The 24,211-nt window shown below is 39.7% G+C and overlaps 1 protein-coding gene across 1 annotated transcript in view; it reads right to left on the bottom strand.

Moving 5' to 3' along the window:
* Positions 1-742: 742 nt before the first annotated feature.
* The window catches only part of DYNC1I1 (dynein cytoplasmic 1 intermediate chain 1), a 311,144-nt gene continuing 287,675 nt past the window's right edge, over positions 743-24,211 (bottom strand). Inside the window, exons 15-17 of the mRNA XM_035020602.1 lie at positions 23,156-23,296; positions 18,901-19,026; positions 743-1,692 (exon numbers count right to left, since the gene is read on the bottom strand). Of these exons, the coding sequence (XP_034876493.1) occupies positions 1,582-1,692; positions 18,901-19,026; positions 23,156-23,296 (378 nt within the window). The 3' untranslated portion in view covers positions 743-1,581. The remainder of the gene's footprint in view (positions 1,693-18,900; positions 19,027-23,155; positions 23,297-24,211) is intronic.

Below are 24,211 nucleotides of genomic sequence, written 5' to 3'. Positions count from 1 at the left end.
CAACTCATGGATAATTGATTTATTCTTGGTCCTTTATGCTTGAGAAACTTTTTTTTCCCCTGGTACTTTTATTGGATTGCTTTTAAACCTATTTAAGACCCTCATATTTTATCTTCAAAAATTTAATTCCTGCCTTCCAAGAATTTCAGTATCTATATACCATAGGGCACTTAGAGCAAAAGCATGCCATTATTTTTAAAAGAAATCTCACAGTTAAAGGAGTCCCTACCACCAAAGCACCATGGAGATTCTCTTCCTGAAAAGCTGAAAATCTGTCTTCAGATGTTTTTCATGACTCAACCACTATTTATTTGTATTCTCTCGAGGCATGAAATGACTTTTTAGAAAATTTTCTATTAAAATTCTTTATAGACATGTTGCCTAGTCCAATAGCAATAAACATAATTTTCTGGTGTAAATTTTTTAAAAATTTGAAGAAATGTGCAGAACATTTGGTATCTGTTCACCTTAACCTATTTTCCTTACTCCAACATTTGAGACCGTCTTTGGGCAGGAGTGGCTCTGGTGAAGGAGGTAAGGGAAAGCTTTCCAAAAAACCACACACGTTCCCTCGTAAAAATAAAACCAGAGTCTTGGTTTAAGTCCAGCCAGGCTGGCTGCCTGTAAGTTCATTATCAATCTTTAACATGGCCTTAACGTATCTCCCCCACCCTCTTGTCATAGCAAAATTCCAGTCAGGCTTTCCCCAAGCAAAGGATTTATCCACGCTGGTGCAGACCTGGTTTGGAACATTTTATTGGCAACACTGGTGTCATATTCAGGAACCACAGATTTTTGTTGGGCTGTGTTAGCTTGAATGACAAGTATCAGTGGTCAACTACATATGAAATATTGTTAAAGTACCTAGAAGTAATAGGCATTAAAATTCATTCTGCTCACTGCAACAGACCTCTAAAGATTTCTTGTCCTCAGTGGAACCGGCATACTGTAATTGTTATTTGGAACTTAATGCAACCTCAACAGCAGCAGAGAGACAATCCGGTCCTCTCATTATGCACATGCTCTAGGATCGTTTATTTTAATGCTTTCAAATAAATCTGTTCCATGCAGCACACCACAGTAAATAAGGAGCAGCAATGCTCTTCTAGTAAATCCATCCATAACGCGAGTCACCATGGAAAACACCGCGTCTCAAGTCTTTGGCCCTGCACCATAGCACGAAGCACAGCACATCTGCGCCTAATCATATGTGGCTTCATATGGATTTAATAGGACTATGCCAGAAGTGCATGTAAGAACAAATTTAACCAGAGGTTTCCAGCTATTAAATACAGCTACTAAGTAGTTAAAAGGCAACAACTAAACCCGTAAAGCCTACTCCCCACCCCCCAATTTTTGAGACAGAAATACAAAGATAGAAAGGCTCTGGTGAACGGCAGGTCAGTGGAAAGCGGGGTGGGATACATCTGGAATACTTGGAGCAAAGCCGGCACAACGGGACACCCAAAAGGTCACGCAACACTGCTGCTGAATGGACGCTGAATGCCAGGTGGGATCGACGACGGCAGAGCCGAGTTCTAGAAGGCGAAGGTCGGGCTGGGGTCGGGCGGTTCGTTTCCACTAGGCAGATAACTCAACGGTGCCTTCCTCCTCACTGTCAGCTCTGTTAGCGCGAATCTCCACGAGGGTCCTGGCAAAGCGGGTCCACTCGTCATTGTGGGGCACTGCAAGCTACAAAGCAGATCAACGGAAACTGGTGAGCAAGTGTCTCCCGGGCCAGAAAGCCTTGCAGCCCGCCTGACAGCTTCTCCCGAGGCGGCGTTTCTCTTGGACTATGAAAGAGACCAGATCTTCTTCCCTGAGTCAGCCCGGAAGTGCCGCTCTTAAACTGAGAGTAATGTCACTCGCAGAAGAAAAATCACTCGTGGAATTTATAAAACTTTAAAAAACTCATGTAAACTATACCGTGACAGGAGCCAGTTAAAGCACTTTCAGTAATGAAAAGTCACCTAAGGAGACCAGACTTAAAGTGAACACAGCAAATAAAAACTGCACAATTGACTAGGATTTTGAAATAACTCTGGTACTGCCTTTTTAAGTCCAGGCTACTGGTCCTTCTTTAAAAGTGTGGCTAATGCGCTAATATGCATGGCAAAGTCTAGTTTACATATACAAAGAAATCGTACCATGAAATAATGATTTGGCTTTTTCAGCACGATCTTACCAAGAGTTCTGTTCTAAGTCCTTTGCATGTATTAACTCATTCCTCACAACAACCCTATCTGTGTAGGGTAATATTAGTATCTCCATCTTACGGAAGAAGAAATCAGGGCACAGAAAGATTACATCATCTGACTCAGATTGCACAGCTAGCAAATACCAATGCCAGTGTCCTCTAGCTCCAGGATCTGCATCCCTAGCCAGTATGCGATACCGATCCACCAAAAAGCTGGGGGGGGGGGGCTATAAAATTTCCCCAATACTATCTTCTTCTATGCACAATTCAATGAGAAAATTAACCCCACCCGATACAAATTACATGTATGAATTTTGTTAGCTGATTTAAAGGACAGGAATTTCTTTACAAAGCATCCAAAAATAAATTGCTTAAAGATAACCATGCAAATGCTTGGAATGGAAAAGAGAATTATTTGAAGATGAGAAGCAGGATCAAGTAGAAGTCTGAATGGCTTTTATAGAGAATAAAATTGATTTAGACTGTACAGTGATTTTCTTGGAGGATTGCCCTAGAAGATGGGGTAACCCATCTATAGGTACCTAGTGCTGCACCTATTCTGTAAACATTAATAACATTCATCTCAATGTACATTTTTGAAAATAAAGAGGAAGCAAATAAAGCTAAGCTTTGTGACCACTTTTACAGCTGAAAAATTACCCACTTTGTGTAGAGCCAAATGATTAGAACTTTAAATTTTTCCTACAGGGGATGATATTCTCAGATAATGTCTAAGACAGCTTCTTGGAGAACGGCATCATCAGTCGACGACGTATATCCTGCCATCAGTGTTCTAAGTACTAAGGTTTAAACGTTTCAGGAATACAATTCTGGAAATGATCTACAGGTGGGGGAGTAAGGCCTACTTATTTTGAGAAATGCAGTACCAATAAGAATTCTCATTTGGTCATATGAATGAGTTTTTGAACGGTTAACTACTTCCCCTAGTTATTGAAATGAATCCAAATTTCCCCTTAGGCAATGACATAAGTTCACAATAGGACTGAATGACAGTCACCCCTTCACTCAGTCCATTTTCTCTACTTTGAGCTCTTTTCCTAGGTTCTACCAGTCTTCATTTTTCCTTTCAATTTTAGAAAATACTGCACCGGGGAAACGAGGTCTCCAAAATAAATGCTGCAAAAGAGCTAACAAAAAGCACAAGCAGCAAAGCGTTGGTATCATATTTAAATGAAAGAACAGGTCCACTATTTCTTTTCTCTTCTCCAACTCCTGACTCAAGCCCTTCCAAAAAGAACCACAACACGAAAGCCTAGGGAGACACAAAGCCAACCATGATAACATGCTTATAACTTTTTCTCATATGAGGTGAGAATCAAGCTATAACTAAAGCACCTCATAATTTCACAGAACTTGAAGTCCTGGGAAAAAGCAGGCCTTCCTAATAATACATTGCACAATATGGGATACAGTATAGTACTCTAGAAGTCTGGCTTCTAAACATAACACTGCATTATTGTTAAAGTGGTATAAGGTTATTTTTTTTAATTTATTTTTAAAGATTTTATTTATTTGACAGAGTGAGAGAGCGCACACACACAAGCAGGCAGAGCAGCAGGCAGAGGGAGAGGGAGCAGCGGACTCCCTGCGGAGCAGGGAGCTCAGTGCGGGGCTCGATCCCAGGACCCTGGGATCATGACCCAAGCCGAACGCTAACCCTAACCAAATGGGCCACCCAGCGCCCCTGAAGTGGTGTAAGTTTAAATTGGCATATGAGTCCATTGGTAATGTTTTACTGATAGCAACATATAGGAACTATATACTCAAACAAGAAAACAGATAAATGTTTTACAGAGTGTCATGCAGCAGTAATGGCAAGACTGTTAAGAAATGATACTAATAAAGATGAGGAAACGTTAAGGTTCGAATGTGTGCCCAGATACAGTTGGAGAGAGAAGTGAGTACCATTTTTGACACTTAAGTTGTACATCCAACTTTTCAAAAATGAATTCTGTTAAATGTAAATGTTTCTAATGAAGAAACAAAAGTACCCTAGGGTGGAACTACACTTGACCTTTTCCACCGGGATGGGAATAACAGTGCTCTACAACACCTGTCCTGACTCTCACAAAAGAGCTCCTCGTATTCTAACATGTCTTGTACTCTTTTTGATCTGTGAAAGTTTCATTTAGGTTGGAAATATTAGAAGTTAAAAAAACATTCTACCAAGTATTTTCCTCTCTAGAATACCATAAACTTCACAGAAATGTTAGTTTGCTTTGGTTCACAAACAAAACCACAACAAAAAACATTCCAGGGTAGAACACAATGAAAACACAATTGTTTCTAGAAACTTAAATTTACCTACCTCATCCTATTACACTTTCTCATTTAGCTGGTTATAAAAATAACCCAAGATGATTGTAACGTTAGATTTAGAAGGTGGACTGCACACTGCCCCATTTTTTAGAATTAAGTATCACCATCAGGAAGCACTTTAAGTATAATCTTAGCTTGAATGTGTAAATGTGTATTCACAGGCGGTTTCCACACCCAAAGTAGTAATTTTTGGCATCTGTATTACTTGTAGGTAAGATCAAACAGGCGTCCTAACAAACAAGAAGACCACTCCTTTCATTTTACATCTGCAGCTGTACATAGCATCCGTTTGGGCAGAACCGTCCTTCTTATCCTTGGCACTCCTGACTTTTCTCACCTGTTTTTCTCTGATTGGAAATGGCTGGAAAGGAGGCTCATGAGCACAAATTCATCTGAGACTTTCTTTAGGAGAATTCTAATCCAATAATACCTTAATCATGAAGTAGGAAAATTCTTTGTCCATGTTTCTTAGTTAAAGAATAAGACTGCTCTCGCGTTCCTCTTACTAGCACACCAATGTATTCATTTGGCAGGGACTGAGTACCCACTATATGCCTGGCCCTGTGCGAGGGATTAAAGAGACAGCAGTGAATAATTTTGGCATACGGTGACGATTGAAAAAGAGGGAAAAATGATGTTTTCTTAGGCCAAAATGTGTGAATACTGTCATAGGTATTCTTTTTTTTTTTTTTTTAACTTCACCGACATTCCAAACATGAATAGCCTAAAACTGATCTTCTTAAAGTGACAAGTGCAACACTTCTCGGTGTGGGTTGTGTGTCAGGCAAGTAACAGGGAAGCAAATGACACGTTAATGACACGGCTTCAGCATCTCCTTACGTTTCTACGAAGGCATTAAAGGCTAAATGTAGAGCAAAGTAGTTCAGAATAATTTTCCAACAATTTCCATTTCGCGATAGGAAAAATAATCACACAAGTTTTTAATCGTGATGAGTAATTTCCATTGATTAAAAAATAGAAGCACTGTGAAGGAAACAGCCCATAGTGATAGCAAGGGAATGCCATAAAGAAGGACTTCTAAAACTTGTCCAGTATTGTACTGAATGAGAATGGATCTGGAAACATTTTCTGCCTTCAGATTCATCTGCCAAAGTCCACATCCTAGGTCAGGGATGATTCAGATCATCAACAAGCCAGTTCAAAACCCCCCCCCCCCCCCCCATTAGAAAAGTTCTAATTTTTTGCTAAGTGTATAAAGCATTTTTATGCCACAAGCACTCAGGGCTCTAATTCCCGAGACAATACAATCTTAGTTCTAAGAGTGACGGCCTATTACAGAAATGATACGACCCTATTTTTACAGCCAAGGGAACTAAGGACAAAGGTAGTTTCTGAGGTAGCAGTTTGGCCCTAAGGAGGAGGTAAAATGAAGCTCAGATTTGGACAGGAGACTTAAGTCCCGTTCTCATCTTGGTTACTGCCAACGGTCGGGCACTTAACCTCTCATTGCCTCAATTGTAAAATGGGGATGATGGTGTCTGACCCATTTATCAAAAGAGATGTGAAGAGGATGAGAAAGGTAATCTAAGGGAAGAAAATACTATGAGTTCATCATGGAATAGTCATGCTTGCTTTTTCTTTAAAGTGTCACTCAGATTGAACATGTTCCTAAAAACGATCTCTGTAAGTGGCACACACATCAGTTCGATAGCATTTTTGTGGTTCTGTTTTTCTTAAAAAAAATTAATTCTGATGTTTACCATGTGAGGACATTCAGGAACAAGGCGCGGATCTCTTTTAACAGGGAGAAGAACGGGGAGTTTGAGGACTCGCTGAAGAGTACATAAGCCCCCAGTGTTAGTGTGGGGCGCCCAGGAGCCTCGCCCTTCATGAAATGCCAGCATTTCACCACAGCAGAATGGCCGGCAGGTAATGTGCTTTGAATCACCTGCTAAAAGATTCTAAAGATTGCATTTAATCTTCTAGGATTCTTGGGAGGTAAGAGGTCAAAAATAAAAAGCAAAAGTGCAGAAGTTGTGGAAAAATTTATGAAAATGGATCATTTTAGTTCCCTCCTCTCTACCTGAGGCTGCATGGACCTGCCCCCTCCCTGCCTGAATGGAAGGGAGGGGGGCCTCTGGATCCTGCCCCAGCCCGTTCCCCAAATAATTAGTTGGCCTAACTGCTGCGTGGCTGGCCTGCGCTTCTCATGCACTTAAAGGGAGACAGAGATTGCAGAATGACTAAGTTTTGAGAATGGAGCCAGGGTTAACTTTTTCCACCTCCAAGATCAGCCAGATGGCAGTTTCTTTTCCCTACTCCGCACTTACTTGCTGTGCGTGCTTATGAAATTGATGTTTTAACATCTCTGATCTTAATTTCTCCATTTGTGAGAAAGGAATTTTAAGACCCATCTCCTAGGATTGCTGTATATAGTAAATAAGACTCCCCCCCCAAAAAAATATAATGGGCTTATCAGCAGAGTGCCTGGCACATTATAAACCCTGCGGAAATGATGTTTTTTATTTTTCCTTAATGCTTATTCCCTTCTCCTCCATTATTTTTGTTATTTTGGCTTCTTCCTTTTCTTTCTTCCCATTTTCTCCTTTTCACCTATATAGAGCTGCATTTTTAGAAATATTCCTTATTTTTGTTACATTTGACTTCTTGAAAACCCACCCAAATAATTTCCTAAGTAGTCATACTTCTAATACTAGCCAAATTTCATGAGCTGGGTATGGGGAAAGGGTTCTTTCAGATCCCAAGAAAAATTCTGTCAGAGGACTTTTTATTGCTCATTTAAAAAATCAAATTTAAAGTATAATTATTCCTTATAAATATAGGCCTACACGTATATGTCTACAGATGCATGCGTATTTATCTTTTGCCAGTACAGCGTTCCCTGTTTCCTTGGTAGGGCACTTTCTACAGTGAGATTCTACATTTTTAGCTCAAGGTCCTAAGGCTTTGTAACCGCTGAACATGCTGTTATAAAAATCAAATGACTTTTTATAACCAAGGTTTAATACACAAATATCACTCATGTGTCCCTTTTTATAAGTACATGGCTAACAATTTTGAACAGTCCCCAGTCAAGCCTCCCTCATTTGTTAGTAATTTTAAAAGGTTTATAGTGCCTAGCATTTGATTTTAAAAAGCTGCAGTAACTCCTACCAGCCCAAAGCTGAATTTTTTATGGTAAAAATATCTGTCTCAGGCATTGCTTATATAAAAGTAGGTTAATTAAAAAAAAAATCTTGGACAATTAACATAGAAAACTATTCCGTGATTTCAGTTTGGTTTCTCTGATACATTAAGCATGGCAAACAAGTTAAAATGGATAGGACTCCAGGTTTCAGGATAAGTATTCCATGGATGTGTGTTTCATCAGCATCTTTGTAATCTTTTAATTAAACGGAGTCATTAAAAAAGAAGTCTGGGACAATTATGTTACCCATTGATGCTGAACACATACATGACAACTTACCTCCTGTATTCACCTAAAAATTAAAGTTTTCTATGAAAAAGGTATCTTACAAATTACCTTTTCACTTTAATACGCATTGATGTTTGTTGTCACTGTGAATGCATTTACAGAAACCGTGGAAGTGAATGCGGGTTTCCACAGAACGACTGCTAAACCCCTCTAAGGTAAAAGTTTTTTTGAAAGTGCAATTATTAATGGCACCCCAATTCAGGACACCGTGGACTTACTAGTATACAAATACACATTTGTGTTCAGAGGAAGCCGGTATTTCTTCGGACAATTCCCTCTGCCACACACACAGATGGAAGCAAAGTGGGAGGTAATAAGCAATGAAAACAGCCGCTGGGACAAGCAAGCTTACTCGCTTCACATAAATACAAGCTCCGCTGTATTTAACTCGTGGGGCAGTCTAGCATCACTGGTAACAATGGATGAAACCACGGGCCAAAATTCCAAGCCAGAGTGCAGTATACAGAGAGGGTAAGTGCACTGCAGTGTTCTACCACAAAAAGATACGCTGTGTGGTAACTTAGCATTTACAGCACTTTTAGGGAAGGCCTGAGGGTAGAAGCTACATTAGTCCCCATTCTGTAGCATCTGCCATTCCCAGTCAGTAGGATAAAATTTCTGTGAAATTTAGCGGCATGCAAACTACTATAGTAGTCTGATGAGATCCGACTATTTTTGGTTAAGAAAGAACCTACTTTATCATAAAATCCTATCTAAGGAACCCCTTATCCACCGGTGAGGCTTGAGATCTCTCTGCCAAAGTTCTCTTCCTAGTATCTTTAACTGAGTGGTTGACTTTTATAGCATGTTCGTTAGAACACCACTTAAAAAAAAAAAATCCATTACCACCCAGTTAAGGAAAGAAATAAAGGTAAGACATAAAACCAAAAGTAAATACTAAAAAGGTAGGTCTATATCAATTTCAATAGCCAGCAACCATCGAAGGAAATAATTTATTTTAAATACTGTCTTTAAAAAAGTGTTCATGTTAAAATTCAGCATTATAGGAAGCACAACAAAATTCTGGAGTTTCTACCTGCAGAGGGAAAAAAGAACCACAGCTAAAAAAGAGTTAATTTACTAAGGCCTACCAATGACCTTGTTCACATTTGTATTAAAATCTCATCATCCTTGGGCGCCTGGGTGGCTCATTGGTTAAGCGACTGCCTTTGGCTCAGGTCATGATCCTGGAGTCCCTGGATCGAGTCCCTGGATCGAGTCCCGCATCGAGTCCCGCATCGAGTCCCGCATCGGGCTCCCTGCTCGGCGGGGAGTCTGCTTCGTCCTCTGACCCTATCCCCTCTCATGTGTTCTCTCTCTCTCAAATAAATAAATAAAATCTTTAAAAAAAAAAAAAAATCTCATCATCCTTTTTTCTTGAGAAATCTCTTAAGCGTTATTTTTTTTTTTCTATTATTTGGGCCGATCTATTCCTCTGCCCAAAAGCTAGAAAAAGTGCTAAAAACATTGGCTGATGGGCAATAATGGAAAATAAACTTTGTAAACTTCAATTACCACTCTTTTTCCATAACAGATCAAGAAAATGACAGGGGAACGACAAAGCATCTGCTTGCTGCTCAGGCTGCTCTGTCGTCTTAGCTGACCAAACCTATATCCCTTCCCCTCCTGATATTATTAACTGTAGGTTTTCTAGTAAATTCCTAGCAACCACTGCATCTAAGCAGTTTTGACAAAAAGAAAGCTTATTGCTAAACACCTTAAAAACATTTACCAAGGTAATAAAAGAAATGTCATTACCTCCTACTGAATGTTTGGGCATAAAAGAGGTATTTTTATAATGTAGTTCATGATTTACCATATCTATAGTGTCCAAAAAAAGCACAATGAAAAGAAAGCATTTTTCCAGTGGTTTGACAGCTATTTGAATCAACTGTTAGGCTTTCATTACACTAGTGGCCAATTGCTCACTTCTAAAAGCACAGGAGGGGTGAGGGACTGGGATAGGGAGCGGGGAAGAAGGATGAGCCTTCTTTTTCCAAATATATTTTCTATATATCCCTCTCTGTGCAAATATACTTAAATGGATTCTTTTTTCCTGTCCATCAATCTGTAGCCAACTTGGAGGCTGCACTGTGAATGCTTCACAAGATTCAGCTTTCCCTTAACCTTCAACTTTCCCATATGAGACACTCATTCCCCCAAATACTGATAGAGTGCCTTTTCTGTGCTGGGCACCGGGCTGGGCCAGGTTATCCTGTTCAAATAGACATTCGCTAAGTATCTACTTTTTCAATGTTTCTGTGGACGTGGCACTCTAAACATTAGGAAAACCTTACGGAGGAATGTGATTAACCTAAGGAGGGCTGCCAAACTAAAAAAAAAAAAAAAAAAAATTTTTTTTCTAAATCAAAAGGGTGGCTGGTTTTTAGGCGACTAGAAGATGTTCACTTTTTACCTATGGGTCCTTAATGCTAAGATAAATAAAAATCAAATACTTCACCTAAATGTCGTGAAACTATTGTCTGGCCACGAAGAGAAAGATCTTAGGGAATGGACCACTGATACGTTTTATCTGCCATCCTAAAAAAGTAAGAGTGCAAAATTTCTTCAACAAGGTTAAGCTTTGATATTTCCTAAATGATAAATAATTCATGCTTTAAAATGTAGAAGATGTTCTGATAGCTGACATTCTCAGAAGTTCATGCAAAACTTCTTTGAAATTAGGATAGAGTGATTCATTCACTTCCTCACTTTGCAAGTCCAACCTGTATAGCATAAAATATTTACACATAAGCACGCATAAGCAGATACTTGATTTCATATCATCTTTTAGATACACCAAGAGTAGCACCCATGCCCCTGTAAGAAACAAACAACTCTCCATTTCCATACAGGCCAGTGTTAATCCAGCCTCACAGATGACTGGAGCAGCTTCATGCTCGGCTGGTCTAAGCTGTGATTTGAGGCTACTGTTCTAAGCAGTAATTTTTCAAGATAAAATTTAGCAGTTTTGAAATTCTAAAACTAAACACAATTTTGTCAGCCATAAAAAATTTTAACACTATAATTAATGACTGCTTCAAAATCCAAACTGCTATTGAAGATGACAGTTTGAAATCACAGAAGAATCATAAGGATGATTAATTATACAAACTGGTACTTGTTTCAGAAGGTTTATATTCATAGGCCATTTATCACCAAAATGGGAATATATGAATTTCATTGAATATTGCAAATTACTATGCACACATTAATTTGGTTTTTATAAAATTAGATATTAGGGTTTTCTTTTCATTGAATCAACTTCTCCGTAATGCATAAAAGTCAGAAGTATTTTCTTATCAATCCAGAAAAAAAAGTGGTTTGAAAAGATATTAATCCTATAAATTCATTTTTATAAACTAATGTACCTGAATAAGCACACTATTTATATAATAATTAGCTTAATTATGATCTTTTACATATATAATTATCAAACTGAAACCCACTGCTACTACATGCACTATAAGATGAGTAATTAGAACATTAATTGGAATTAATAGTGCTTTTTCTTTCTTTTTTAAATTAAGCACTTTTCCTAGAAGACATCAAGTTAATACTAAAATTATAATCATACATTTTAACCCAATTATTTTATTTCAAATACATGTAATTTATTATGACAAGAAAATGGGTTAATATATTACTTCAAAGTAGCTTATTTTAGGTAATTATATTAGCACCCCAAATCTGCGCATACACATACGCCTTTGTGCTTTTTGACTCCACTGCACAGTGGTGTGGCGATGGCAATAAAAATTCAGGTAAAAACGGAAAAGTCCCATTGAAAATCCCAATGCTTTGTTTCAATGTCATCAAATATCTAGATATTATCGACACAACTATGTATTTGGATTTGCAGTTTTTATCTGGATGTTTGGCACCACAGAGTAATTTATGCCAAAGTCTTTTCTTTTCCAAGAAGTGCTTGGCATCCGCTAAAGGAAATAATATTGTTTATCCACTGAAGAATAAAGCCAGGACTTGCAAAGACCTTCAAGAATCGAGCAACTTGTGGCCACACTCACTTAAACACCAATGTTTGGGGTGATTCTAACTGGACTTGGGGAAGCTGAGTCCAGCCCCCGCTCTCCCTTCTGGACGCTGCCGCAGCTTGGCCATGCTTTCGGGTTCGTCCTCGGCGGGGGCTGATGGCCTTCCTAAAGCACAATTAAGTGAACTGATTGCACATCCAGTTCTTTTTCATTAAGGGACTCTCATTTGAATTAACCCCCAAATCTCAGTGTAACTTCACATTTTGTGTTCTGCACACCCCTTCCCCGTGGAGGGGGGATGACTTATATTCACGGCACAGACTTCTCCTGGAAAATGGATGCAGTTCCTGTCCTACTGCAAACATGAAGGAGTTCCACAAGGCAAACGATTATTGCCTAAGTGTAATCTACTTAAAAACCAAAAACGTGTTGTATTTATTTTGTGTCACTCAAATTCTTTTGAACTCCCAGCACTTCCAGTTTATCAGATTCCTCTATATTGAACTGCTCTTTAAAGTACAGGAGAGATGGCTCATCTTCTATCCGTCTGCTGGCTGCCTAAGAAAACTGTTGGAGGCACTTTTTAAGAGTCCTTGTACATTACACCTGGACCACCCTTCTGAAGTGTATCACCATAGGCCATTTTTCCCGTTGGGATCCCAAATAAACTGTCATCCTAATTTTTCATTTCAGCTCTAAAATACACCCAGGCGAACATTTAAATCATGCTTCACCTTTTCAGCAGGTACGTGTGATCTCTTGTATTCACCTGCACTTTTCCTTTCAAGAATTTTTCAAGACCCTTTTAATATGGTAACAAATGTCAACTTTACTGTATTTATTGAAATCTGTAATAAAATGACTGCTCTTCTCTTAGCCCCCAAGCAGTCATATGTACCACGTGATCTGAAATGCCGCCACAGTTGAGGGTTACCCTGTCAAGATGAATGCGTGCTTCCTTAGGCAATTAGCGAGTGGGATACCAAACCAATAAAGCTAAGGGCGCTCAGATTTATTCATCTCCCCAAGTCATTTTTAAGTTGCCATTTTCTTTTCCAAGTTCTGCTGTATGCTGAAAATGATTTTGGAATTTTATCATTTGACTACTGTAGAAATATAATCAGGGATTTGAAACTTATGTGTATTTATCACAACTGAAAACAAAATCTTCCCTGGAAGAGGTTAATGGAAAAAGAAATAACAGGAGGTGGAGGATAAACTGCTTCTTTCAAAACTGGAGCTGCAAACAGCATTCTAACTAATTCAGATAAGCAGCAAACATAGTTGTTAGGGGATATTTATGACAGCCCATCTCTGTGACAGCACTGAAGCATTAACAATAGCAACGGGCTTTCTATAAAACACATCTGCAAGACAGACAGGTAGATCGGCTGACTATCAATCATCAGGACACGTGAATAATTCTATACTCACCGGCCCATGTGCTAGTAAAATCAGCTCCATATATATATAGAAAAGCTTGCTGCTACTCAGTAAAGAGGCCATGGTGGTGAGTAATTCCTATTTTTAATTCTTTACAATATGTGTGTTCACACATCATTTAAAAATCCAACAATGATTAACCGCTCTCTACGAGTGCATTCTGAAGCAGTATACACTCACCGTTTTCGGGTTATATTTCTGGTTAACTTAGGACTTGTTATCCATGTTTCAGTTAATTGAACAGGATCGTACAGCTCCACAGCAAACAGACTGCATCCCACAGTGTGAAGAGAAAGATCCGCAAAACTTACTCAAAGAGTTAGCTTCATCTTTAACTTTACATCTTAGAAAATTTAAATGGTTCGTGCAACCACTGTCTATTTTAATAACTTTTAAGATACACAAACAGAATAAAAATTATAGCCAAATAATAAAAGGGGTCTTCTCTGTCTTTCATTGAATTCACATAACTTCCATTTATGCTAATGGAAGTTAAGCACCTGCTTCACAAAGAAAATAGACCCCTATCTGTGAAAATAAATGTGTACGGTATATTTTCCAGATACAATGCTGAAATCAAGCAACCAAAAATGTGTGCTATATAAACAAAGCATCATGTGGCCTACCTGGAAACACTGCTGTTTTATATTTTACCTCATTAGTCATAGGCCCCAAGAGATGACTCATGCCTTTGCCATTTAAGTGCACAAAAAGGAAAAAAGGGGTTGGGGGTGGGGGATGGACATACTCAATCTGGTGATTTCAGTGAGCTCATACACAACCCTCTATTTACCCCTTCAGAAGTTCAGAATAAATTGCATCAGTAAATCTGGATTCAGGCCACTGCTCTCTGCCATCATCTTAAAAGTCATGGCGGATGAATGTACATAATAGAGGAGGGCATGATCATGGGGGCACTGTGCTGGGACTCCCTGCAGCAGCTGCAGCCTCAGCTGGGACGGGAGATGAGGCAGACGACTGTTAACGACCTGTGACACCAGAGTCCCTTTCTGCAGTGTTCTCCTGGTTGAGTGCCAGGTCTCACAGGAAGCATGTCTACCTGGACTTGAGTGGGGACCTTTCCACTGGCAGTCACAGAAGTCTCTTATCAGGGAGTTCTCGATGATGGTGTGGCAACTGAGTGACAGAGAAAGGCTATCCCTCTCCACTCCAACTGTAGTAGGCATCATAGAGATCTTTCCCAAAACTCTACTATACCTTCGGTTAAACTTACGATATGATCAAAACAAGGGTGTGGGGAGGTGAATGAGAATATCCAGTATGGTTTCAGCTCTATTTCTATGGGCCTCATGGTGTTTATAATCTACAGCCATTGCTCTTCCGATTCAACCTTTTGTTTTTTTTGCCATACTTCCTTCTTTTCCCCTCCCTCCCTTCCTTCCTTCCTTTCTTTTAGAGAGGGAGGTGGGGAAGGGCAGAGGGAGAGGGGGAGAGAGAGAATCTTAAGCAGCCTCCATGCCCAGCATGGAGCCAGACATGGGGCTCGACCTCATGACCCTGAGTTCATGACCTGAGCTGAAATCAAGAGTCTGGTGCTTAACCGACGGAGCCACCTAGGCGCCCACACTTTCAACATTTTTAGAGAGTCTCAAGACAAAGATAAGAAGAAGGTCACACAGCATGTGCTACATATGACCACATTTCTAAAGATTTCTCCTTTTTCCTAATGGTCTAGGTCACGGCCATCATTTCTCATTTCTGATCTGCATCATGAGTGGGATTAAGAGCAACACTCTTGTGGCGAGACTGGCTACTTGTCTCGCAAGGAGCAAAATGAGATTTTTTATTCTGTTTGTGTATCTTAAAAGTTATTAAAATAGACAGTGGTGCCTTGTTGAAAAAGTTCTTAGCAGTTGCAAGACAGTGACAGCCAAGCAATAAAGGAAGCTCAGGGATCCTCTATGCCCCGGGCCTGTGGGATGGCCCAGCTGACAGAAGCATGAAGCCAGCCTCGCTCCGGGAATAGGACCCTGGTGAGAGAGAACCTGCCGCCCCCTCCTCACTCCTCAAATCAACCAGGGACAAATGAATGTGAGGTCTCTTCCCACAGACAGACACCTCTTGAGTGGACTGCGGTCTCAAAGAAAATGGATCAACAAAGTATACTCTAAAAACTGCCATTTACTTTCCCGTACAGATTGTGGTATTAGGCTTGTTTAAAACTGTTTCATCTTCTTCCCTAGAGGGTTCCATAAAGCAAGATTTTCCATCCAAAGGCCAGCATGACCCTGGTGAGGGGTTCAGTTTTAATGGGGACCAGAGGACCAATTCTGAATACAGATAACAGGAGCATAGTCTCCTGGCAATTTGATCCTCAAGGCCATCTTTTTTCTCCTCTTCTATATTTTCTCCTTTTTAAATCACTTCCTGCTCAAACCCCTTCCCTCTCGTCAGCCATGCACCAGTCTTAGATTTGACCTCAAATTCTAAATGGGGCCAGCTTGCTGTGAAGGCACTCTGTCTGGCTTTCTGCAGTTCAGGTGATTCGGAAGGCTGAGGAGCCACTGTTTAGAGGGCGCCCTTCTCCTCTAAGTACAGCTATGCTCTGTCAGTCCTAGGCTGGTGAACGGGACAGCAGTAATTACAATAATGGCGGCACTTGCCCATGAAGTGAGCTACCATCTCTCAGAAGTGGGCTTCAGCTAAGCTCCGCTCCCCTTTATGTACATGGAGACTCTATACAGAGTTCGCCATGAGAGATTTAGAATAGGTTATATAGATGAGCAAAAAGGAAAGAGCCTCTCCCCTTTACCTTTCCCCAGAAATAAATATGAACTAAATTTGTAAATACCTTACAAAAGTATTTAGGGTAAAAAAAAACCCCCAAAACTATAGTTAAGACAAAATTATCTTGTTAAGTCTGAGTTTTTCTGAGCTATAGATGGCTTTGTTTATGACGAAACCATACAGAAAGAACTGTTAAATGTATAAGCCTGTCCTGATTTTTTGGCCATTCAGGGAAGGGCTAGAAGATTATATAATATTACCTACTCTCAATAAAATAGTATATCCTTTTTTGGCCGGGTAGTGAATTTGTAGGGATAAACAACCCTACAAATTGTTTGGCCTATTATGTGGCACAGAGATTTTTCTATAGCCTGTCTCGACTCCAGACAATAGACAAGACTGGCCTATAGCTACAGACATTTCTATAGTCTGTCATATCACTTAGAAAAGTAAGAGCAATAATACAAAAATGAAAACCAGGCTGACCTGCCACTACAATAGTAGAAATATGAGCATAACAACATTTCACAATTTAGGAATGATGATAGCAACCTAGAGAGAAGTTGTAGCAGCCATGTATCAGCCAAGGCAACTTCTACAAAATCATGTATCCTCCTAAAATATGAGTCATATTCAAGTAATCCTGCCACAGGCTATAAAATCACTTTGTTACAGAAAATTCTGTATATACATCATATCCTGTTTTCTCATATGGTATAATATATATATATATTTGTTATCTATATGTAACAGAGCACAGAGTACTGCCTACATCCAGGGTGTTTTATATATATATAATACCTGTGATCAACATACAGGCTTTCAAAAGACCTTTCTTGAAATAAACCAGATTGTTAAACTATTCTACTTTTCATCCCTCTTGGACAAAACAGTTAATGCTGCATATGATCTTAAGAGAGTTAAGGGACATTATGTATAATAAGAAAGGGAGGTGGAGAAAAGTTTAAATTTCATCTATTTTTCTGCCATTTCATCTCTGAGCATGTCTCCACATCTATTTCTCTCCCACAATTACACTTGTTATAAACAAAAGAGAGAAAGAAAAAAAGAAACCTTGTTTTTTTTTTTTTTTAAATTCCTCTTCACTAGCTTTTTAATTTTTTAGTAAATGAACTTAATGAGGAGTATTTGTTTTTATTGTTGCTTAGGTTTATCTTGATGGAGACAATGAAAAAGATGCATTGACTATAAAGAATAATCTTTGAAGAAAATATTGCTGTAAAACCATAGGCAATATTTTTGATTCAGAGGGTATTCTGTTTCCCAAAGACTCCAAACTACGTCAATAGTCACCAGACCATTTGCATCTTCACCACTGGGGATGAATATTAACCGAGTCTTTGTTGCTGTCGGGATGACTCAGTTTGTGGCATCAGGAGTAGTTAAGGGGGTGTCTAATGAACTTGATAACATGCAGGAAAACAGAGATTTCCTGTATTTTTCTTAGGGTTGTACTTCCCCAAATAGAAACCTCCCATCTATAAAGTCCTTCAGTTTCTCTTTCTGGCTGAATTAAGAGCAACAACAACAACAACAACACCTAGTTTGTTTCAACATAATCGACTCCAACATACAGAAGTATATAATGTATCATCAAAGGTTCCGGTGTAGAACAAACCATCTGGGACAGCCAAATTTACAGAATGCCAACCGAGGAAACCATACAGAACCCTTCTCGGTGAGATCAGCTAAGTCCCTCCACCAGGCAGGCACAGAGTACTGCCTACGTCCAGGGTGTTCCACATACAAATATGGTATATTTCCTCCCTGGAATGCAAATTCTAGATTCATATTACACCAGAATAGCATTACACAGCGCTCTTGTTTTGTTTTGCTTGAAAGTTCAATATTTTGTCTTTAAGGAAAAAATTCTTTAACCTCATTGCAGATGAAGGTTTTTGTCAACACTTTCCGATTTAGTAAAAATAAACAGATACGTTTAAGTACAATTGATTGGTAATGTAATATTAAAAATAGTATAAAAATTTAAAGAGATTTATCTGAAATGAAAAGTACAGATTTTTCCCCTTTCATATGTGCCATGATATTTAGGAATACTTCATTTATCACGTAATAAGATATACTGGAGCTATATATTCCATATAATAACTTCAGATATCATGAAAATGGTACCAATTTCTGATTCTCCTCAGCCACTTTAGTATATGAGCTGCTGAAGGGAGCACAACTTCAGCCTCTTTAATTGGCTACATTTTAACTGAAGAGTAATAGTATACATTTTAACTGAACATAATGAAAACCTGACTTTGTTTGTTCAACAAGTTCCCACTCCAATGCTAGCATAATGAATGTGACAAACTCATTTCATTCTCATAAAATTGGTAGGAAGTGCCATGCTTCCTCACAGGATAGCTGGGAATTCAACAGCACTCTGAAAGAGCCTGGATCATTAACTAAAGTGTCCTGTGTGTGGAGACAGAAGACCAAATTAGGCCCTAAGGAGGCCTTAGCAAACTCCCACTGAAGTCAATGGCAATTTGCAAACGCACTCAAGCGGGCTCTTGTGGCCCACAGGTCTTGTCGATAATTTCACTAGGTCTTTAAACTAGACATACAAGTAAAAAAAAAAAAAGAAAAAAAAAGAAAAGAAAGAAAGAAAGAAAAGAAAAACCCAAAAAACAAAAACACACACACACAACCAAAAACACCCAAACCCACAAACCAAAAAATACAGGTACCTCTCCAACGTCGTAGATCCAAATCCGGCCTTCTGAGTCTCCAACGGCAACTTCTTTGCCAGCTTGAGCCCAACGCACACGGTTTAGGGCAGAAGCCCCCTCAATGGCCACACTTGCTGTTGGAACCTGTCAAAGGAGTTACAACAGCAACAAAGAATCTCTGAATATGAATTTAGATAAACAAATTCACAATGATATGTTTAACTGGTGAGTCACCACTGCCTTCACGTGCATGAAGTAATATACATCCCTTGTGCAGGGGTAAAAGGATTCATTGTTCTTAAATCATATGCTCCACTGAATTAAGGGGTAGAGAGGAGACACTTTAACAAAAAAAGAAAAGCAGGAGAGTCTTTTTCCACAGTCAATGGGCAGTGAGTGACAAATACTTCTCCGGATTATGCAGGGTGTCCATCCAACATACAAACACAGCACCTGAATGAGATACTTCTTGATCGGGTCATGATTTATGGATCGATGGAGAGAGAGATTTCAGGATTTACCAAAATTAAAGATACTATAAAAGGCAGGAAGGGGGGTTTATGTTGGAATAAAGGTCATATTAGTATGTGTCTTCAGGGAAAAAATATGTATTGATCCCTCAAAACCTCATCGGGGAGGGGATGATCAGAAGAAGAAAAAATGCAGGTGGCAAAACTTCAAAAGCTCGAGTTCTCTTTCTTTCTTTTTTTTTTTTTTCTTCCTGTTTTCCCCCTTCCTGTCAGTAGCAGGGTGGGTGAAGCACTAACTTTGGAAATGCCCCTAAGGTGATGTCCTGAGGGACTGCAACACCTGTTTGTAGAAGAAGTCTCCTCCCCTCTCCTTCAGTCAACACTGCAATCTGCCAATGTGGGGAATCACTATCATACTTAACTATTAAAATGACCCAGAGGTGCTGAAATGGAACCTGCAGAATTTGTTACAAGAACCCTCGTGTTGGGAAAGGATGTTTGTGGGTCTCCCCCTCTTCTATCCACAGTGGTGTAAACTCTGGTCTTTAGGTTTGGAGGTTTATAACTGATAGGAAGATCAGATATCTGAGCCTTCTACAAGAATGCTGACTAGGAAATGACAAGAGACCATTAAAAAAGGAAGAGTAAATCTCGAAACAAAAAGAAAAAAAAATACAGTGAGAAGCGGGTCCTAGAGACCATCTCACGCCACTGTTGAAGACCTGGGTCTACTAGATAGGTCATTTCAGGATGGGAACCTGACATGGATGTGCCTTAGCTCTCCCGGCATTCTGCAAGTCAGGGAACTGAAACCATCTGTTTATGGGAGATTATTGACCCAATATCTATCTTTAAAATAGCAATAAAAACTCCATCATATGTAAGAATCTATGTTTAAACTTAATCTTGAAATCAATAAAAATTCTTTTACTGGCTTAAATCACTGTATATCAGCTGTGAGCAAAAATGTAAAACAAAAGTCCTCAACTCATTTATCTTTTTTAAAAAAATACACAATTTCGACAATAAAGGTACCTGCTGTGCAGGCTGGAGCTTGAATTTTTAACCAAACCTTTCAAAGGCCAAAACAATGTGAATTTAGATGGGCCATAATTCTGTCAATATGCTTTATTATTAGTGTGCTACTCAGAAAACAAATCAGAGATTCAGCTACACAGTTTTCAGACTTAGTTTTTAACACCATAATTTAGGGAGATTGTGCAGGATCATACTTTACCTAACTCTGTTCGGTATCAGATTTTGTCAATGAATAATCTCAAAGATTGAATAAAAATGTTGACTCTTAATATGAGTATGTTAAAAAGCTAATTACTCAAACTGATTTCTGATACATTTTAAATTATGCCTAATACATTTTAAAGAATCTTATTTATTGAGAAGTAGTATAGCAAACTGGGACAATTAAAATTTTAACCATTTAAAAATACCTTTTCAAATATTATAAATGGTAAAAAAAAATGACTATCACAACCTATAATATGTGCTAGAAAATTATCAAATGCCAAAGGAAATGATAAAATATATTTTATTACTTTGATCGATAATGACCTTTCAAAAGTTGATGAATCTTTAGTGAACATAATGCATATATTGAGTCTAACTTCTGTACTTTGGTTTCACAGTTATTTTCATATTTTTTTAAGGCTTAATCATTCTAATTGCAAAAACAAGGATATATACAGCATAAATTACTACATAGTGTGGAGGTCAGTAATATTGAGGTAGATGAATATGAACTATCTTTGCATAGGAACAACTAGGATAACTTGGTCTAAAGATACGGTCATTTCAACAACAGCAACGAATCACACTGGGAATTCAGGTTCTTTCTCTTTCTTTTTTACACAAATCTAAATCCTAATCTGACAAGTGTTTGAAAAATCTTGTTCAATTTGATCGAAGGCAAAAATGATCTGAGAGGTTAAAAAAGGGTTCAGTTCATTACTGGATTTGAATCAGATTCGATATATCTACTGTTATTCTGAAAGCAGAATTATGTTTACCACAAAACTAAGCAATTTGCATGCCCCATAATGATTTTAAAAAAATGTTTAGCTATAAAACTCTTAATGTGGTTGTGCCTTGATACCTAGAGAAAGAGAAGGGAAAAATTACATTTGGCAGTGTTGACACTTTGATTTCATTTTACCTAAAAAGCAGACTAAAAACAAAACAAAACCAGTTACATAGGAAGTATTAAGGAGCGTGTAGAACACTCACCCCGCTGCAACATAGTGGGGTATCACCTAAACATCACTTCTAGATCTGATTTCTGATATTGGGGGAGGGGGGCCTCCTAAGCCAACCTGGAAAACGTGTGTTTTTTGGTTGCCTTAAGTGAATGAGTTTATTCCAGCAGGTAGAAACAATATGCTTTTAATCAACAGTGATGAAAGACTTTGGGAAACCATCACAATGTCGAATAATAATGCATCTTTCTATGAAAAGCAATGTTATGAACATTCCAACATCCAAATGATGGGCATCGCATGTATCCATGACTTTTGATCATTTTCAAAGATGCTTCATTAGTAACTCTTGCCTTTGTCACATAGTTCTTGTAGCCAAAAGAAAACACAGACTTAAATTGAAATATTTTCAAAAGATAACCATTTGGCAGTGGCCAAAGGTGTATGTAATTTTGCGAGATTCAACGGCTCGATAGTAACACCTGAGGGATATTTCCCTGTCCGCTCCCACAAAAAATACTAGGGGAGCCTCCTCCTCATATCCTCCAGCTGTAGGCTTCCTAATTAAAAAGGCTGAGCTGCTTCCTGCTCAAAACACTTCAAAAGACCTTTCTCTTGTTCTCCACTTGACATGTAGTTTGCTGTACTTACTCCCTTACCTGTCCCTTCTTATTTATGGAGAGCTGCCCTGAATCAGAAGCCAGGAAGTGATGAAGAGACCATTTTATTTTAGTAAATTGAAGGACATTTAATATTCATGTTAAAAAAAAAAAAAAAGACACCACAAAAAAACCCCAAGTAGCTGAATTAGCACCTCAGTAATTTTAAGGGTGTGGGAAAAGGGGAAAATGCACATGGCATGATTTTTTAAAACATAAATATATATAGCATAATTTTTAAAACGAGTATCTCCTTACCGTGAATTCCCTTTTGAAAAAAAAATGGGCCACTTCTCACTTGGGAAGTACTCTAAATGTGACACGTCGAAATCCCACTTTTTCTTTTTTAAACACTAAGTTTAACGGACATGTTCAGAGTTACAAACTACTGTGAAAGTCTGCCTGTAAGTTCAATATTTTAGACAAGGATTATTAACCTTGCAAAAATCAAATGGAAGATCGATCTAAACATAAACAGTCAACAGAGTTCTCTCTTACGGATTTAAAAGCGTGCGAATAGCAAACACTGACAAATAACCCTTTTTAAAAACTCAGTCTCAAGTCAGCGTCCACAAAAGCTGACTTTTCCAAGTGCTTGCCAATAGTTATTTCAACGCCGCTCTGAAATATGCCTGTGTGTCCCTTCGCATAGGGAAAGGCAGGACACACATCATTCTGCTCTTTGCAAAGAAGGGTCGTCAATTAATCGTCCAGGATCTGCCAGGGGTGGCGGATGAAGGGAGATGAAATGCCTGGGGGCCGGTGCATCTGCCCATTCCCTGCAGAGCAGTCGAGGGTGGGGGTCGGCAGCCCAGCTGCAACTGGAGGGTCGGTCCAAAAAAGGCCGTGCCGCACGGAGGGAGGGGGAGACGGAGAGAGGCCGGCGGCGCCCTCCTCCCAGCCCTCCCGCCCGGGCGCCTGCGCCGCCGCTCACCTCGGTGTCATTGTTGAGGTTCCAGAGGTCCAGGCGCCCCATCCCGTCCACGCAGGCAAAGAGCGCGGGATGCACGGGGGACCACATGACGTCGTACACATAGTCTGCATTGTCTTCAAAGGAGTAGAGCGGCTTGTTGTGCTGCAAAGCAGAGAGAGCGTGAAGACTCGGTGGCGCTGCCGCCGCCTCGGGCTGTCTAGCGAGCCTAATTAAAAACTTTGCACATTCGCAAAGTGTCATAAAACTGCCCGAGATGAAAGTCCTCGAAAAGTGAACCGCAGCTTTAATGTGACTAGAACCGTCCAGTGGCATAAATAAATACCGGGGGGCGGCTGGGGGGGAAGGGGGCACTCTTAAGGGGCTGGGGCCCGGGACCTGCGGGGGAGGCGGTTTCAGACACAGGCGGACGAGACATTATATGCAGGTGGACGCGGCCGCCCCGGAGCTCGGAATCCTCGCTCGGGTTCGCTCCCCGAGTCGCGCCGTGCCGGAACCCCACGGCCGTCCGCCCGCGGGGCTCACACCCGCCCGAATGCTCTGGAAGCCCAGGCAGGCCCGGGCCGCCCCGGACCTTTCGCACGGAAGGCAACGCCTGCCACCTCGTGGCCGTTGTCTGTAGCTGCAAGTCGGCTTCCAGGCCGACTCTGGGCCACATTCATACTTTTTAATGGTTCCTTCGCGGCGGGAAGGAGAACATGCTTTGGAGGGATTTGTAGCTCTTCTGGGAGGTTAAAAATCTTGCGGTTCTAAGACCCTTAGTTTCTCTGCCTACTCAGGTGGGCTGGTGTGGCTCCATGGAGAAATCCCTGAACCTTCACAGAAGATGAACCACATTTTCTAGATCACACAGTATTTCCAGCAGCCCTGAAATTGGTGTTTTGGGTGAATGTATTAGCACACCCCCATTGCATACAAATGCTTCCACTCCAGAGGGATACACTAAATTAAAATGGCACTCTTGATTTCCAGTGAATACTGTCACATCAAAATAGCACAGAAGTCAGACGCAAGTTTGAAAGTACACCAGAAATAAAATGTAATTGGACTTCATGAATT

This window comes from Mirounga leonina, unplaced genomic scaffold (genome assembly GCF_011800145.1).
Source record: "Mirounga leonina isolate KUSES-001 unplaced genomic scaffold, KU_Mleo_1.0 Mir_174, whole genome shotgun sequence".
NCBI lineage: Eukaryota > Metazoa > Chordata > Mammalia > Carnivora > Phocidae > Mirounga > Mirounga leonina.
This window is presented reverse-complemented; position numbering and strand designations above follow the sequence as displayed.